A 17,897-nucleotide genomic window follows, 5' to 3' on the forward strand; every position below is an offset into this window, starting at 1 on the left:
TTATATTAAATAAAATGTTTTAACTTGTATATTGTTGTTTGTTACGGTATAGGAATTGTTTAAATATATTATTAGTTTAATAATAATAATAATAATAATAATAATAATAATAATAATAATAATAATAATAATAATAATAATAATAATAATAATAATAATGTTAATGTTAATGTTAATGTTAATCCTGACGTTAATATAAACGATAATAATAATAATAATAATAAAACTAATAATAATAATATTATTATTAAGAAAGGTATAATGTATAATGTTTTAAAGATTTAAAGATAAATCTTTATTATGATTAATGTCATATAATTACTCTAAAGGTTAAAAAAATGCCATCAATCTCATCATACAAAATAATAAGCTTAACGGAAGGAATTTAATGGTACATTTATTTAGCATATGTTGAACCAAATTCAATGCTAACTATGTAACTAAGCAGTCAAACATTGGAAATAACCTTATTCATAAACATCATGTTACTAAAACCACATTGTGCATAAAATTGAGTTAAATTCTGTAAGGAAGTGGTGACTGTTTGAAGACACTGACAAAACTAACTATGCTTGAATTTTGTATTAGTAGAAATTGAAATACATTGACAAAGGTTGGTTATGATCTGAATTCCTATGTTCTGCTTCATGCATGAAAAATGCTTCATTATCTGCATCTTTCATCAAAAGTATTTTTAAAAAGTGGGTTAAGAACTTATTATATTCCAGAATAAATTAAAACAAATAAATAAATAAATAAAATTGTGTGATGAACAGAATTGGCTTAATATTATGTTGTAAGCAAGTATCAAAACTCATCATACATACATTTTTTTAGTACAGCCTTCAAATTGGCTGGTGTTGCACACAAACTATAGATACAAACAAACATTACAAGTTTAGAGAGAAATTAAAAACAAGGCGAAAAAAAGTGGGAAAATACAAAGAATATTTCAGGTTGGAAAAATCTATCTCCCTATTTCTCTATCTCTTTTGGAAGTTAAAGGTCTTGATTGCAACAGCAAAAGTAAATGCAAAGAGAACTGCAATGCCAGCAACCACAACAGCAGCAACTCCGATGAAGTCATGTTTGATACCATAACTGTCTTCTACGAAATCTTTCACAGTCTTGTTTTCAGACGGCATATTTTCCAATATATCTCCAAACTGAGATCCAACCAATCCATACAAGGTCCAAGCCACTGGACATGCCCAATAGTACCATCTCCACCAAATTGGGATGCTCTGTTCAAAATACAAAACAATGTTATTATTAAAATTATCATTATCATGCATGTACATCTCTTGAAACCGTATCACATATGCATGCATTTCTCAATGTATTTTATTTATTCTAAGGCAGGGTGGCAATAAACAACTTACAGGTCTTGAAACAACAAATCCTGAGAACAGATTCCAAACTGCATAAAATGCAGCAGCTACGATGGAAGCAACATGGTGGTTTGGTGTCACTGCCACGGCCATCATGCCGTAGAAGGTGAAGTACAACAGTGTGAAGTACATGAAAAATAGATACCAAAAGAATTTCTCTGCAGTCCAATCAAATCCGATCATGGCATAAACTATTACACCGTATGTCACTGCTTGGAAAAAGATATAGGGTAGCTCCACCAGAATCTGTGACAAAAAGAACCAAGTTTGTTGGTTGGTTGGATACTTTACTTAACATAATCGATGTGATCCAAACGAAAGTACTAGTAAGTAATGTCTGTAAAATAAATGATGCTGATGTTATTTTATGATACCTGTGAAAATGCATAGGGTAAGGCAGAATACATTCCCGCAGCTTTTTCTCTGTAAAAGACAGTCCTTTCAACTGCCACCACTGGCTGTACGGAAGAAGAATTTTGTACTCCAAGGAAAAGAACAGCAGTATACATTGAACCTAAAGCATTCATCAGGTCTCCTCTTGTTGAGCTGTAAAAGCACAACACGGAATCAGAACTCCAGTGGAATTTGGAAGTTGTCACACCATATATATGTATATCATGATGCACTTTACTTTTGTAGAGTAATAATAAGAATTTATTTGACTTACTGTCTTCCTCCGAGGTCCCAGAACATCGTTCCAAACATTATGGCTATGAATGTTGTGAAGAAAAACCTCACAGCAGTGTAGGGTGGATTACGCCAATATGACCAACGTTGTTTCCATAAGCAAGCTTGGCATTGAACCAAGAAGGACTGAGCGTATTGAGTAGGGAAATGAAGATCCTTTGAACCGGGAGCAGGCTGACCCAATTCTTGTATAAGCTGCTTGTTTCTCCTGAAAACCCATGAAAAACACACTTAAGCATTATGAAAATCAAAGAAAACATACAAGAGTTAGTAAATTCCTATCCACTTTCGTTGCCTTACCTATATAGATCAGAGTTCTTGTATAGGTCAGTGAAATCAACACCCAAACTAAGCTCTTGAGCTGTGGTTGTAACTTCCAACATCCAAGTAGCAGGGTTATATCCGTCTTTGATTTTGCTCACACCATCAATGCTCTGGACAGTGGAAATTATTGGGAAAATTTAGTATTTAGAGTGAAGAATGTTGGTCGCTCTCACTCGATTATTAAAGTATGATCTTACCTCAAAATACTTGATCAGATGACTAGAATGACGTCCCAGTGGCCCGACATATATTTCCTGTCCTCCACGCTTCATTAGGAATAGCTGGAATCACACAGAAAGACATCATGTTAGATTCAAGGCCAATAGGGGAGAGAAACCTAGTAAGACACGTCTTCATTTGTCATTGTCATCACTCACCTCATCAAATGCTTCAAATATGTCAATGCTGGGCTGATGGATGGTGCATACAACGGTTCTTCCAGTGTCCACAGTGTTTCTGACTGTTCTCATGACAATAGCAGCAGCTCTTGCATCTAGCCCAGATGTAGGCTCATCCATGAAAATTATGGACGGGTTAGCCACCAGTTCAACCGCAATAGTCAACCTTTTCCGTTGTTCAGTAGAGAGGCCACTCACACCGGGCAATCCAACCAGCGAGTTCCTCAATGGGTTCAGCTCCACCAATTCCATGACTTCCTCAATAAAGCTCTGTTACCATTTGTCAAATCCAAAAAGTTCCAACAATCAGCCTCTAAGAAGACAAAACCAGCTATCTCAATGACAAACATAAACTTAAAACGCTTTTACTTTTCTCAGTTCTTACTAACTAACCTTTCTGGTTTTGGAATCAACACTTGAAGGCAAACGTAGCCATGCTGAGTAGACCAAGGATTCGTAAACTGTAACATGAGGTGAATGGATATCATTTTGCTCACAGTATCCAGAGATACGGGCAAATGTTTCTTGCTTCTTAGGGTACCCAGAAATTTTGATGCTTCCATCAATATATCCACCGGTTTTCCTACCAGCCAGAACATCCATCAACGTAGTCTTACCAGCACCACTTACACCCATCAAAGCGGTGAGAACACCAGGCCTGAATGCACCACTAACACCCTTCAGAAGCACCAGTCTGTCCTCTTGTACACCTTGCTCCTTCATTTCCTGCAAGTCGAAATCAAGGGAGTCAGATATCAATTCTTTTTTTTCTGGCTGAAGAAGTGTTAGAATGGAGACACTGTTAGAAACCCGAATGCTAAATTTAAGCCGTGGGATGTGATTTACCTGTGGCATGTCAACAGAGTAGACGATTTCATCAAATGTGATAGAATGTGGTTCAAAAGGAAGAACCATTCCTTTTTTCTTTCCGTGGCTAGACTCCACCACAGAACCATCTGTTCCTGAGTTTTCTGCAGGACAATTGAAAAAAATGTTCAACGTCTTGGAATATAATACGAATTGCTGATGATATAGGAGTATGCTTGTCGCTTGGAATTCAATATGAGTGATATATAAGCACCACAACTCACCTATGCGTGGTAATTCAACTTCTGTGGCGCTTGCATCAGTAGTTGGTTCTTCAGCTATAAATGCCTGTGGCTTATCAAATGCTGCATTGACATTCAGAGGCATAGATATTAGTAAGACCTAGAATTGAATTTGTGAGAGAATTTTAAAGTACAGATGAAATGAAAAGTACTCACGGTCAAGGTATTCGAGAGCCAAACCAAACAACACGTTGAAAAGGAGCACAAACCCAACCAGTGCCCCAAAGCCCAGCCAATACCAATATGAATCTTTGAAGAAGGCGCGAGAGTCCAGATACTCAAGTCCTAAATTGTGGGTAGCCTGTAATTAATAGCAATGAAATTAGAATCACACTTTTCTGAACCAAAGAAGCATACAAATTCTTAGGTTGAGAGGTCAAGAAATTACATTGTGCCAACTGTTTCCAAGAAATTCGTTGCTCATAAGAGCATTCTGCCCATACATCAACGGTGAAACCCAGAAACCCCAAATCCACCATTTTTTAATATCCCCTGTTTCATTGGAAATGGAACACGAATAAGCGTTAGCTTATGTTTTTTCATTATTAGAAATGCAACAATTTTTTAATCGCATGCTTGCATGAATTGAACTTACTCTTTGACAGAATGAAACCGCCCAATGTTAGAAGCGTGAGAACTGCAAAGGATCCAAACGTATTTGCGACAATCATGTTTCTACCCAGTGCTGCAATGGCTCGGAATAATGCAGAAGCCATCTGACTGATAAATAACAGGATGAGGTACTGTTTGAAGAGCCTGCACCAAATTCAAGAACTCAGATCATAAGTACCATGCAAATTGGTAGAAGCGGAAACATTCACAAGCTGCAAAAAACGCAAACCAGTTTCTTTACCTCCCGACATTTGGATCAAACCCAATAACATAGTAGGTCAGGAAAACCCAAAGACCAACTTCTGCTATAGTAACGGGAATCTTGAGAATCCACGAAGGAATAGCATATGCCCAAGAGGGAAAAAATAAAAGATCTCGTTGCTTGTAGAAAACAGGAAGCTTAGCAATTGTCATGGAAATCTCAGCCATTCCATTAAACATAATCGTCATTATTGTAAAAAAGATAGCACCAGCATAAACACCCGCATCATCAAGATTATCATGGTGCATCTCCGTTCGGAAAAACAGCGTCAATGCAATCAACGCCATGATGAAAAGCTGAAAAGCATCAAGAGCAAAACGGTAATTAAAAATGATCATCATATATGCGTGTAAATGAACAAGGGTGTGCAGTTTTTCTTGATATGAAACAAGGTAGAAGTCATGCACCAACCTGACATAGCTTGAAGATGTAAACAAACGAATTCCTTTTCATAAGCAAATACTCTCTTGAGAAGTTAGCCTTTAACAGCTCCTTCTTGTTGATACCAAACCGCTTAGTGGTCAATGCAGCCGGGTGGCTCTTAGTCTTGTCAAATGGAACTGCAAGCTCCTGTCCAAGTTTTCTACCAATATGGAATGATTGAAATGCCTCAGCAAATTGAGTAACTGTCACAAATCTGTATGGTTGATCTCTGCGAACCCAGTACTGTGCTTGATCTTTCTTGGAAGTCACTTCTTGAAGGAAGTCAGCAGCACCTTTCCTCTCGGGACATCTGAAACCCATGGATTCAAAGAAGTCCAGAACATATTCACGAGGGCCATGGTAAACAACTTGGCCGTCTGCGATCAAGATAATGTCGTCGAAAAGATCATAAGTCTCGGGTGCTGGCTGGAGCAAAGATATGACAGCAGTTCCATTTAGAATGTGGACATATTGTCTGAGAGAGCTCACAATCTGAAATGTGGTGGAACTGTCCAACCCTGTCGAGATTTCATCCATGAATAAAGCATTCGCTGGTCCAACCAACATCTCTCCAGTAGTAACACGCTTCCTTTGCCCTCCAGAGATCCCACGCAACATTTCATCCCCCACCATGGTATCAGCACATATATCTAACCCCAGAATCTGCAAAGATAAACAGTTAACGAGTTCAGTATGCTGGCCTTCGAAGCAAGCTCTAGCATGTCATCACATAATTGAATTGAACCATGTTTGTTTAAGCATTACCTTCATTGTATAATCTGTCACTATGCTTGACTCCTGGCCTGCAGTTGCAGTTGCCTGTTACATCAAAAGACTATAATCAGATGCAATCCAAGTTTTGGTTGTTCTATTTTACTGAAAAAAAGATTAACAAGAGCTTGTTTGGTGACCTTCATGTAGACATCAAGATCTGGGTCAGGCTTAATATTTGCTGCTTTCTCTCTTCTAGACAACTCAGATAGCATGTCTGCGGATTCAAAGAATTAAATGATGATCAGTCATTCTTAGTTACGCTGCATACATGTTAAATTAGATTTTGTAAAGGTTAGTTAGAGAGGGGAGGCAAAGGGAAACTAACCATAACGTGATCCAACCCCTTGGCACCTTGCGGAGAAAGCCAAGGTTTCCCTCACAGTCATTTCTCCAATGTGAACATCGTGCTGGCTGATGTAAGCAGCGGTTCTCTGGGGTACAAACTCGTTCAGTTCGTGTCCATTGTAAGTCACTTTTCCAGATACCTGAACAACACATTGGTATCATATTAGTATTTCTTTCTTTCTTTCTTTCTGTCAATATATATAATAGTAAAGAAATGTGATTAACCTGAAGACTTTTATCAAGTTTTCCTGACAAGGCCAAGAGGAGTGTGGTCTTTCCCGAACTTGGAGGACCCAAAAGCAGTGTCATCCTGCGAGGTTTAATAACCCCGCTGACATCTTTGAGAATAGTGACGTGTTTCTTTCTGCTGGGGATGATATGGAGCGCGTTAAAAAACCCCTGCAAGATCAACAACCGTGTTGAGAGACTAATTGCAGAGGAAAAAAGAACAAAGAAACTCGAAATTACAGGAAATGGAAGGAGCAAATTCAGTACCTCAATGACATTAGTGGCAGAGTTGATGAAAGAGGGCAAAGCTCTGCCTCCCACAAAAGCCTCTGCCTCAATCTTCAGGTGCTCGTATCGAACTTCAATAGTGGGAATATCAAGTCCAACTCTGTAAAAAGCAGCAAGTGAAAACAGGAAAAAAAAATGAGTCTCTGAAAAGGTTATGTATGGGTTGATACAGTTGTGTTAGGAAGAGGTAATGAACCTGTCAATACGCTCCTTGAGCTTCAACAAGAACCTCTCGTTGTCCTCCTCAGCCACCTTGACCAGCCTCTCAAGAAGCTTCTGTCTGTCTTGGAAGCCAAGATCAGCCACGTCGATTTCGTTGGCGGCTCCATGGGATGCTGTCAGCAGACCTTTCCTGAGACGGTTGTAGGTGGGGAGCTTCTCGAGAGCAGCCCATTTGAGAGCTTCTTCGTCATCTTCTTCGCGTGAAGACCTTGAGAATACCTCCACACTGTTGTTTCTCCAAACCGTCGAACTTCTCGATCGCATACTGTTACTTGCTCTGTATATATCGCTGCCCTCCATTCTCTCAGATTCTCGCGGTTACCCGCCACACCGCACCACCCTGTTTTTTCTTTCTCTCTTTCTCTTCTTTTTCTTCTTGTTCGACAAGGTGACGGAACCAGACACCACTGTCTGCGTTGCTTTGTGGTGAAGGTAAAAGAATGAAAGAATGTGAAATGAGAGCGAAATGCGGTTCCTTCTTTTCTGAAATGAGTAGTAGGGAATCGGAAAACCATGTCTCTCTATATATACTTTTGACGGCAAAACGAGGCGGCCATTGATATTCAAGAGTCAAACCTTGAAATTAAATATGAAATACCGCTACTCATTCATACCACCTTTTCCTTCTCTTTTATTTTCTTTAATAACAGAAAATCATGCCAAACACCAAATCTTATGTTACTTTAGTAACTGTCATTTTCACAATATCTTAAACAACTGATAAATGCGCTCAATGTTTCACTGTCACCCAACAAAAATTACTGCACTAAACACTATTCAACCGTTAATCACAGTATTAATTAATAACCAACTGTAAATAGATAAAAAGAAACAAATTTTGTTTATCATGTTATTAATTATCAGTTGGTACGGAATCGTAAAACCCACGCATTACTTTATAATGCTATTAATATATATATATATATATATATATATATATATATATATGATCATCAACTAGTTATCTCTTGTACTAAGGTGTCTTGATTAAGAAAAAACAATTTAATAACTAACCAAAAAATTTAAAAAAAACGTAAGACAGGTATTGCTCTTAATTATTGGATTAAAATAAGGCGGCTAAACCCGCTAGTTCACGTTGGGATAATGATTAATGATCCTAACACTAGTTGACAATGTTAATAATATAATTCAGCAAAAATAATTGAGAAAGGATAATAAAATATCAAAAATAAAAACAAAATAATGTCATTCAAAAGATTAGAATTATCCAAAAAAATATATCCAGTGAAGACTTTGGAGCCTGAACTTTCGGGCTGTAAATTGAAAGATTCGAGACAAGACATGACACCTTATTAAAATCAAGACAGAAAGAAAATCGTTTCTATTAAAAATAGAAATCAACAGTAAAACAAGAACATAAGTGGAAATTTCCGTTTCTTTATTTTAAAGAAAATAAATGCCTGAAAGTTTGAATCTCAATAGTATTGCTTTTGAGTCTTCATTTCCAAAACAATTGCAACTAGAAACGATCAAAGCCTTGACTTGACTCTCTGGGTGAACAAAAATTTTATATCTGAAACCGGTCACTGAAATTGATCGGTTCTTCATTTGTTGAAAAAAAAGAAAAAATTTATGTTAGATCAAACGTTTATCACTTGACTAAAAACTATAGCTGTTAGTGAGGGCACAATTCTTTTTACTTAGGACTGTACCACAAGCCCAAATGCCACGATTTATTTGATTATGATCCCGTCCATTTGATCTCTGTCACGGTACAATTGATTGATTGTCACTTGCAACAATTTAGTCCTTTGAATTTTAATGCTCCAAATTACCTCCCTTAAAATTTTGACAAATTTCAATTTTTTATAGAAGTAAAGAAGAATTATAAGAAAAATATAATAGTTATTAAACTTTTCTTTCTTAAAGCGTGTATGGGGCCATCTAGAATTGTTTGGTGTTCATGAATCTTGTGATCACAGCATAGCATCAATTCAGAACTACAGTGTGTATAAGGTTTTAAAATTGTTTATCCAGAAAAGCTTGAACAAGTTGCAAGACTTCTAGATGGAATAAAGTACCCAATGTATACAGAAAAGCAGCCAACAAGTTTGTTTATTTAGAAAAAATGTACGAAAGATGAAACCTTAAGTTACCATTTAGATGCCACTCGTAAAATCAATCAATAAAATGATGTTGGACTCGTTCTCTCGTGTCTCTTTCTTATCCGAATTAATTAATCGGATCGGATTCGGTGGCTGGACCAAAGACCATGTTTCTATTTTAAATTGCTCTTTCTTCTAGATGCTTTATTTATTTCTAAAAAAAAAAACATATTCATTAATTTGGTTCTTAGCCTGAAAGTTTTAAAATAATATGCAACCATTCTATGATTTTACACACAATGAATACAATCATGTTTCTGGTTTTGACCTGACTCGTAGGGTATGCAGAGTGATTTATTTTATTTTTTTAGTACACCCCAAAGGAGACTAAACTATATCGGAAGACATTATGAACAAGGTGGGAAGGTGGGACGGGGAAATTGATACTAACATTTTTTGTCAAATTGTCTTTGCCACCTCTTTTGTACCTTTTTTCTAAGACTAGTGATGCAAGGGTGACATGTAATTTGTGATGAGTCCCAAAAAGGAGATTCACGGCGAGATATGAATCCAATCACATAAAGAAATAGGTCGGAATCGGAACATTGACGCCCACCATGGAGACCAACAACTCCCCTTCAACTTCCCTTGCCCTCAACTGGGGACTTGTTCCGGTATACCCAATAAGTCCCACATCGCTTAGAAATTGAGGTTGAGGTGCCTTTTAAGGACAAAACCGTGACGGAGCTCAAAACGCTCCAAAGCGGACAATACCTCGGTAATGCAGTGGTTATTCCTAACGATGGCTACCGAACGAACTTGGGTCGGAATCGGAACAAAAACAATTCAATACATTTATAGATCTTCTTTTATGATATATTTAACTTTAGATCTCTACTCAATGTAGGACATAAACTCACATTTACATGCATTTTCAATCATTTGCAACTTGCCATTTGTGATTTTGTTTTGTTGTTCAAAATAATTTTATAACTTATTTGCCATCTGATGAGTATCACCGAAACCCAACCACACACAAATAGAAACTTCATTATTGTATGCTACATTAGATAACAATAGCAATAAATAACAATGACAAGTGTGTCTTTACTACATAGATAAGAAGAACATGGGTCAATGTTTTCTCTAGATGAACCAGAGACATTGAACCTGGTTGGACAAATAGTTGATTAAATCCCAACTTACGGTAGCTCCAAAGTCCAAACTGAGAAACGTGATAAGCCACCTATAATTACAAAGGGATCATCACCGAATTCAAAACTACCATTAACATTATATCTTCTTTTTTTTCTCTTTCTTTTATATATTTTACACCAGTGGCATTCACTTGAAAGCATGTACTCTATTCTATCGCCTTTCAAAATTGAAAACCTTCACAGAAAGAGCAAAGATAGTAGCAAATAGCACTGCAAACCCAACAACTACACCAGCAGCAACTCCAACAAAATCTTCTCTGTAGCCAAAGTATCTTCTCAGAAACTCTTTCACTGTCTCGTTTGCCTCAACTGTGCTTGTTACATCCCCAAACTGTGATGCTGCCAATCCATATAAGGTCCAAGCCACAGGACATGCCCAATAGTACCATCTCCACCACACAGGAATGTTCTATAGAAAATACAAAATAAAACTAAAACATCAGCATATATGTGCAGCCACTTAATTTTCTCACATGCATTGGTCACTACATTTTACGCGACTTACAGGTTGTGGAACAACAAATCCAGAAAACAGATTCCAAAGTCCGTAAAATGAAGTTGCCACAATTGAAGCAATGTGTTGGTTCGGTGTTACAGCCACAGTCATCATGCCATAGAAGGTGAAGTACAAAAATGTGAAGTACATGAAGAACAAATACCAAAAGAATTTGGATGCAGTCCATTCGAATCCGATCATTGCATAAACTATGATGCCATATGTTACAGCTTGGACAAAAGTGTATGGTATCTCTATTACAACCTAACAAGTAAAAGGTGTATTAATTTACATTAATTGGATTGAGATGTAAAACTGACATAAAATATACTAAATATTGCTTCTAGAAGTCATGAGCTACCTGTGCAAAAGCATAGGGAATGGCTGAATACATTCCAGCTGCTCTTTCTCTATAAAAGACTGTTCGTTCAATGGCCACAACTGGTTGCACAGAAAACGCATTCTGAACCCCAAGGAAGAGAATGGCGTTGTACATTGAACCAATAGCATTAAACAGATCTTGTTTCCTTCTTCTGCATGTTGTTCATAAGAGGATATGGATTTAACAAAACTTGTGCATGTTTTTTTAATAAAATAGCTCTAATCCTCTTTAAAAATTCTCTCATTGATACGCGTACTTGCTTTTTGTGGTATGCATTATGTTACAAGACTAGTAGCACAAAGTATCAAGAAGATTTGAAGGGAGATATATTACTCTTTTTAACCATACATTAACCAATAGTAACTCACGTTTTGGATCCTAGGTCCCAGAACATTGTCCCAAACATCAAAGCTACGAATGCAGTGAACAAAAATCTCACTGCAGTATATGGAGGGTTGCGCCAGTACGACCAATGCTGTTTCCATAGACAGGCCTTGCATTGAATGAAAAATGGCTGTGCATATTGTGAAGAAAAATGAAGTTCCTTGAAACCTGAAGCAGGCTTGCTCAATTCTTCTACATGTGCTTTGTTCCTCCTAACACATGGAATACATGTTTTTTTCAGAACTAGTTTGAACTAGGTAACATATTTTTTTAAAACATATTCATTTTTTGCTAAAGTAGAATGTGCAGTAACACAAGTACACTACAAAACAAACCAACTTACCTATATAGTTCTGAATTTTTGTATATGTCAGCAAAGTCAATATTCAAATCCTTTTCCCGTGCCGAAGTTGTAATCTCCAACATCCATGCTGCTGGGTTGTGTCCATCTTTGATTTTACCAACCCCTTCAATCCTCTGCATGAAAGCAAGAATAGAAACAGTACTGTAATATCGTAACAAACATCATGAACTATAAATGTCACTGTTTTTTTCAGACACGCCTTACCTCAAAATACTCAATGAGTTCATTAGAATGACGACCCAATGGTCCAACATATATTTCTTGTCCTCCTCGCTTTAGTAGGAAAAGCTGAAACCAAATTTTTTATTATTATGTTCATTGGTGAGGCAAGTCAAAAAGAAAAATGAGAAAACACGGCATCATTTGATCAAGAACAGCACTCACCTCATCAAAAGCTTCAAATATGTCTATGCTTGGTTGATGGATGGTGCAAACAATTGTTCTTCCTGTGTCCACTATGTTTCTAACTGTTCTCATAACAATGGCAGCTGCTCTGGCATCTAAACCTGACGTTGGTTCATCCATGAATATTATGGAGGGATTAGCCACTAGCTCAACTGCTATAGTTAGTCTCTTGCGCTGTTCAGTGGAGAGACCACTCACACCAGGCAAACCAACCAAAGCTTCCCTCAGTAAGTTCAACTCCACCAGTTCCATGACTTCCTCAATGAACATCTGTAATCATTCATAAGATTCGGCACTTAAGATCACTAACTATAAATCTATGATCAGTTCAGTTAGCATAGACAATTGCTAATGTGTCTTGTTGGACTTTATATGCTACCTTTCTGGTTTCAGAATTGACTTCAGGAGATAAACGAAGCCACGCTGAGTAGAGCAATGATTCATAGACTGTAACATTAGGAGAGTGGATATCGTTCTGCTCACAGTAGCCAGAGATTCTAGCATATGTTTCTTGTCTTTTAGGATACCCTGAAACTGTGATTGTGCCTTCAATGTACCCTCCAGTTTTCCTTCCTGCCAACACATCCAACAGAGTTGTTTTACCTGCTCCACTCACCCCCATCAGAGCTGTGAGGATGCCTGGCCTAAATGCACCGCTAACACCCTTCAGAAGGACTAATCTGTCCTCAATTACTCCATGATTCTTCATTTCCTGCAAGTTGAAATCAAAACGGATTTTGTTTTACTGGAAGAAGCAGACTTACGAATATGATAGGATAATGTGCTTATTATCTACGGTGTTTTCGTGGAAATCAACCTGTGGCATGTCTACTGAGTAAGTGATTCCGTCAAAGGTAAGAGAATGTGGCTCAAATGGAAGAATCATTCCTCTTTTCCTCCCGTGGCTGGGCTCGGCAACTTCCTTTGGCCTCACTGGTGCATGAAAATTGAAAGGTTTTTCAAAATCTGAAAGAATTGATGTGAATTACACAAAATAAATCACCTGTTTCTATGCTGCTACTTGGACCATTTCCTGGGAGTTTAAGTGGTAATCCAATATCTTGTAGAGTTTTGTCTTCATGCTTATTTCCATGAGATTCTTTCAAGATGATAGCCTGTGGCTTCTCAAGTGCTGCTCAATCATTAGCATAGCATAAGTGAGTCACAGTAAAATTTCTTCATGAATATAAAAACAGTGTGGAGGAAATACTCACGGTTGAGAAAAGTGAGAGCCAGAGTGAATGTGATGTTCAATAGAGCAACAAATCCGAGCAATGCTCCTACCCCTATCCAATACCACGATGCATGAGTGAAGAATCCGCGAGACTTCAGAACCTCAATTCCCAGTGACTCAGTTGAATTAGGAAGAACCTGTAGTTGAAAATTTATTTATTACAAATTGGAAAATATTTTGAAGTTTGATGATTCAAGAAATTACGTGGCTCCAACTCTGGCCGAGGAACTCATTGACCATCATAGCATTCTGCTCATACATTATTGGTGAAATCCAGTAACCCCATGTCCACCATTTCTTAACATCCTCTATTTCAAGAGAAAATCAAAAGGCAAAGCAAACATGTAAGGTTCAAAAATTTGAAAACTACAAACGTTTGTTGCATTGCATCTATTGAATACTTGTACCTCTTGACAATATAAAACCGCCCAGCGTCAGAAGGGTGACTATTGCAAATGATCCAAATGTGTTGGCTATAATCATATTCCTACCAGTTGCTGCAATTGTACGAAACAATGCAGAAGCCATCTGGCCAAGTAGCAGTAACAGAAGATATTGTTTGAAAAACCTGCATCATTGGCACATCTCAAATCTAATGCCACACAATCACAGTGAGTCTTCTTAAGTCCAAAGTAGATGAAGATAGATTAGTTACCTCCCAACACTTGGATCAAATCCAATTACATAGTAGGTGATAGATACCCAGACAACTACTTCAGCCAATGTAATAGGGATTTTGAGGACCCAGTTGGGAATAGCATATGCCCATGCAGGGTAAAATAGGAGGTCCCTTTGCTTGTAAAATATAGGAAGCTTTGCTACATTCATTGAAATATCAGCCATCCCATTAAACAACACCATTACTATGGAGAAAAAAAGTGCACCAGTGTAAACTCCCCCGTTATCCACAGAACCCTTATGCATCTCGGTACGCAGGAATACTGTCATTGCTATCACTGCCATCACTGCAAGCTGATGGAAAAAGGAGAAAAATCACACATGCAAAACAAAAATAAGATACATTACAATCAAACATATAAAACTAACTTGAGATAGCTTGAAGATGTGAACAAATGCATTCCTCTTCATAAGCAAATATTCCCTTGAGAAGTTAGCTTTCAGAAGCTCCTTCATGTCTACCCCGTACTTCTTAGTAGTTAATGCAGCTGGGTGGTTCTTTGTCTTGTCAAATTGAATGGCTAGTTCATCTCTAAGTTCTCTACCAACATGGAAGCATTGAAATGCCTTCGCAAATTCGTTAACTGTAACAAAACTGTATGGCTCATCTTCGTGGATCCAGTACTGTTGTTGATCCTTCCTTGAAGTCACCTGGGAATGAATATAAACACATTTGATATTCTGATCATACTCATGCATATTTTTCTTCCAAATTCATAATGTGTATGAGATAAGAAAAGGAAAATATTGATTCACTTCTTGGAGGAAATCAGCCACAGCTTTCCTCTCAGGACATCTGAAACCCATAGATTCAAAAAATTCAAGGACGAATTCACGAGGTCCTTGATATACTATTTGGCCGTTGGAGAGGAGGATTATGTCATCAAAAAGTTCGTATGTCTCTGGTTCTGGTTGCAATAGTGAGATAACTGCTGTTCCATCTAGAATGTGAACAATTTGTCTGAGACACTTGATAATTTGAACAGTTGTGGAGCTGTCCAAGCCAGAAGATATTTCATCCATGAACAGGGCATTTGTTGGACCAACCAACATCTCCCCTGCAAATAATGCATGCAAAAATATGAAAATAGAATGCAGAAACTGAATTGGAATAACTTGCATGGACAATTTGGATCACCACCTGTAGTAACACGCTTCCTTTGCCCACCAGATATACCTCGCAACATTTCATCCCCCACCACAATATCAGCACACATTTCCAGCCCCAAGATCTGTAAACAACAAATGAACAAATTATTGAGAGCTATTAAGAATGTATTTTTGAAGTAGGAGTGAGAGTCAGAACAGATACTGAAGGTATTATATCACCTTAAGTATGTATTCTGTCATCATTTGATTTGCTTCCTGGCTTTTAGATGCTGTTGCCTGGTATCACCAGAAGTCAGGAACATGAAAAGACAACTTGTTCATCACAATATAAATTCAGTGAATTTTTATTTAATCATAGCCTTTAGCAAACTTCAATAACTGAAATGATTTTCCCCTAAGCAGTTTTTACTTTCAAATTCAACACAAGTAATCTTCCCAAAACATATTTTTGAAGGGAAGTGTTGGACACAAAACCACACTTCAAAGCTCCGTGTTCACCTTCATATAGATATCAACAATAGGGTCAGGCTTAATATTCGCTGCTATCTCTCTTCTTGACAGTTCAGATAGCAAATCTGTACACGGTTAAAACAATACCAAGTCATGATTGGATCACACAAGTGGAAGTTATCACTTTCAATAGCAGCATGAAGCCAAAAGATTTCCAAGGTAAATAAATAGCTGACTAACCATAACGTGATCCAACACCTTGGCACCTTGCAGAGAAAGCCAAGGTTTCCCTAACAGTCATTTCTCCTATATGAACATCATGTTGACTAATATAGGCAGAAGTTCTCTGGGGTACAAATTCATTCATCTCATGCCCATTATAAGTCACTCTCCCAGAAACCTGCAGAATAAATCAGCACTTGAGTTGGACATAACCAATTGAAACAGAAAGCCAATGAAGAAAAGTGGAATTCTTTTTTCACCTTAAGATCTGGATCAAGCTTTCCTGCCAGAGCCAAAAGGAGTGTGGTTTTTCCAGAACTTGGAGGACCTAAAAGCAATGTCATCCTGATACATGCAACGATGAAGTATGAGACTAAGATATTGGAAAATGAATGAGGTTTCAGATTTTTGAATCCTTTCAATTCTACTCTCTCACCTGCAAGGTTTTACAATTCCACTAACATCTTTAAGAATGTTCACGTGCTTCTTTTTGCTAGAAAGAATATGCATATAGTTCAAGTAACTCTGAATGATCAAATTCATCATAATTAGTTGTAGATCAAAGATAAACAAAATGCAACTATAGTTTTGATGGGAAAAAAAAGTATCAAATCGGTACATGGTTTACCTCTACTGTATTAACAATGAAGTTGAAGAATGTCGGTAAGGCTCTGCTGCCAACATAAGCTTCTGCTTCAACATTCAGATGCTCAAATCTAGCTTCAATTGTGGGAAAACTAATCCCAACTCTAGAAATATTGAAAGATAGTGAATAGGTAGAAAACTCATAGATGCAATGTCAGGGAAAGGCATGAAAACAAAACAATATTTAACTTGTAATGTTGTCATAGAATGTATATATATATGGATCACATGAACCAAGACACGACGAAGGAAATACTAGAAATGAATTTATTACCTGTCAATTCTTTCCCTCAGCTTCAACAGAAACTTTTCATTGTCCTCTTCAGCATCTCTTACCAACCTCTCCAACACATGCTTCCTTTCCTGTGTTCCAATATCAGTGACATCAATTTCCTTCACCTCACCATTGGATGTGATTAACAAGCCTTTCTTTAAACGATTGTAAGTAGGGAGCTTTTCAAGTGCAGCCCACTTCAGAGCTTCTTCATCATCTTCTTCAAATGAATTCCTTGAAAAAACTCCACTTCCGTCTCTCCAAATTGAAGAACGGCTTACTTGAAAGCTGCTAGTACCTTTAGTCGGGTTACCATTGGCCATTGTCAACAGAAAAAGGTGAAAAAAAAAATAAAATGGAGCTTCAATAACTTCTCAAACTCAATAAATCAGCGTCTTCAGAAGATATTATATTTTAGCCAAACGACTGTTATTCAAACATCATTCTAATCCATGGAGTAGTAGTGTTGCAGCCACTCATTTAAAAACAAAAATATCAGAAGAAAGGGTGGACTAAATGGATTGAACTCAGTTGCTAAAACATATTGGAACAAAATCTCTTTGCTGGTGCAGTTCACTCCTTTTAGTCCTACTATCTGAAAGAAAAGAGCGACATGCTAAATGAAAGTCCTCCTTGTAAATTATAAGGACTCCACACTGAAGTTTTGAGAGTAGCAGAGTGTGACTCTTGCAGCAATGGATTAGGTGGCACACTTGTTATCAAATGAAAAACTTAAGAGAATAGAACTCTTTGATTTGAACTCTTAACATCATCTGGGTAGGTGTGTTGGAATTACAAAAAAGATCAAAGTAAGATAGAAAAGAAGGAGATGCAGACTACTATGAATTTATTTAGCAAACAAAGATAGAAGTAAAGTAACATACAGTTACGTGTAATACTTAAAACA

At 37.3% G+C, this 17,897-nt stretch overlaps 2 protein-coding genes across 3 annotated transcripts; both read right to left on the minus strand.

The window, feature by feature from the left end:
• Positions 1–769: 769 nt before the first annotated feature.
• LOC114183355 (pleiotropic drug resistance protein 1-like) lies at positions 770–7,577 on the minus strand. 2 transcript variants are annotated; one of them, XM_028070360.2, is made up of 21 exons: positions 7,038–7,576; positions 6,821–6,941; positions 6,551–6,724; positions 6,306–6,465; positions 6,118–6,194; positions 5,972–6,025; positions 5,195–5,869; positions 4,763–5,079; positions 4,505–4,665; positions 4,298–4,401; positions 4,066–4,210; positions 3,892–3,972; positions 3,647–3,771; positions 3,194–3,526; positions 2,780–3,070; positions 2,600–2,683; positions 2,379–2,512; positions 2,059–2,286; positions 1,766–1,937; positions 1,383–1,637; positions 770–1,244 (listed from the first exon to the last, which is right to left on the minus strand). In XM_028070360.2, the coding sequence occupies exons 1-21, from the start codon at positions 7,361–7,363 to the stop codon at positions 984–986; spliced, it is 4,278 nt and encodes a 1,425-aa protein (XP_027926161.2). In that variant the 5' UTR covers positions 7,364–7,576; the 3' UTR covers positions 770–983. The 2 variants fall into 2 exon arrangements, with proteins under 2 accessions (XP_027926161.2, XP_085528999.1); XM_085672873.1 differs by having other exon boundaries at positions 6,551–6,941; positions 7,038–7,577.
• A 2,601-nt stretch (positions 7,578–10,178) lies between these two features.
• Positions 10,179–17,869, minus strand: LOC114183354 (pleiotropic drug resistance protein 1-like). Its single transcript, XM_028070358.2, has 24 exons — positions 16,991–17,869; positions 16,700–16,820; positions 16,508–16,596; positions 16,332–16,416; positions 16,090–16,249; positions 15,898–15,974; positions 15,619–15,675; positions 15,431–15,521; positions 15,046–15,347; positions 14,659–14,940; positions 14,267–14,583; positions 14,019–14,179; positions 13,816–13,919; positions 13,592–13,748; positions 13,381–13,509; positions 13,195–13,310; positions 12,757–13,089; positions 12,357–12,647; positions 12,177–12,260; positions 11,952–12,085; positions 11,593–11,820; positions 11,204–11,375; positions 10,852–11,106; positions 10,179–10,755 (listed from the first exon to the last, which is right to left on the minus strand). The coding sequence occupies exons 1-24, from the start codon at positions 17,311–17,313 to the stop codon at positions 10,498–10,500; spliced, it is 4,326 nt and encodes a 1,441-aa protein (XP_027926159.2). The 5' UTR covers positions 17,314–17,869; the 3' UTR covers positions 10,179–10,497.
• Positions 17,870–17,897: the final 28 nt, after the last annotated feature.

Source organism: Vigna unguiculata, chromosome 5, assembly GCF_037176805.1.
Source record: "Vigna unguiculata cultivar grain cowpea cultivar isolate G323 ecotype 2 chromosome 5, ASM3717680v1, whole genome shotgun sequence".
Classification (NCBI taxonomy): Eukaryota; Viridiplantae; Streptophyta; class Magnoliopsida; order Fabales; family Fabaceae; genus Vigna; species Vigna unguiculata.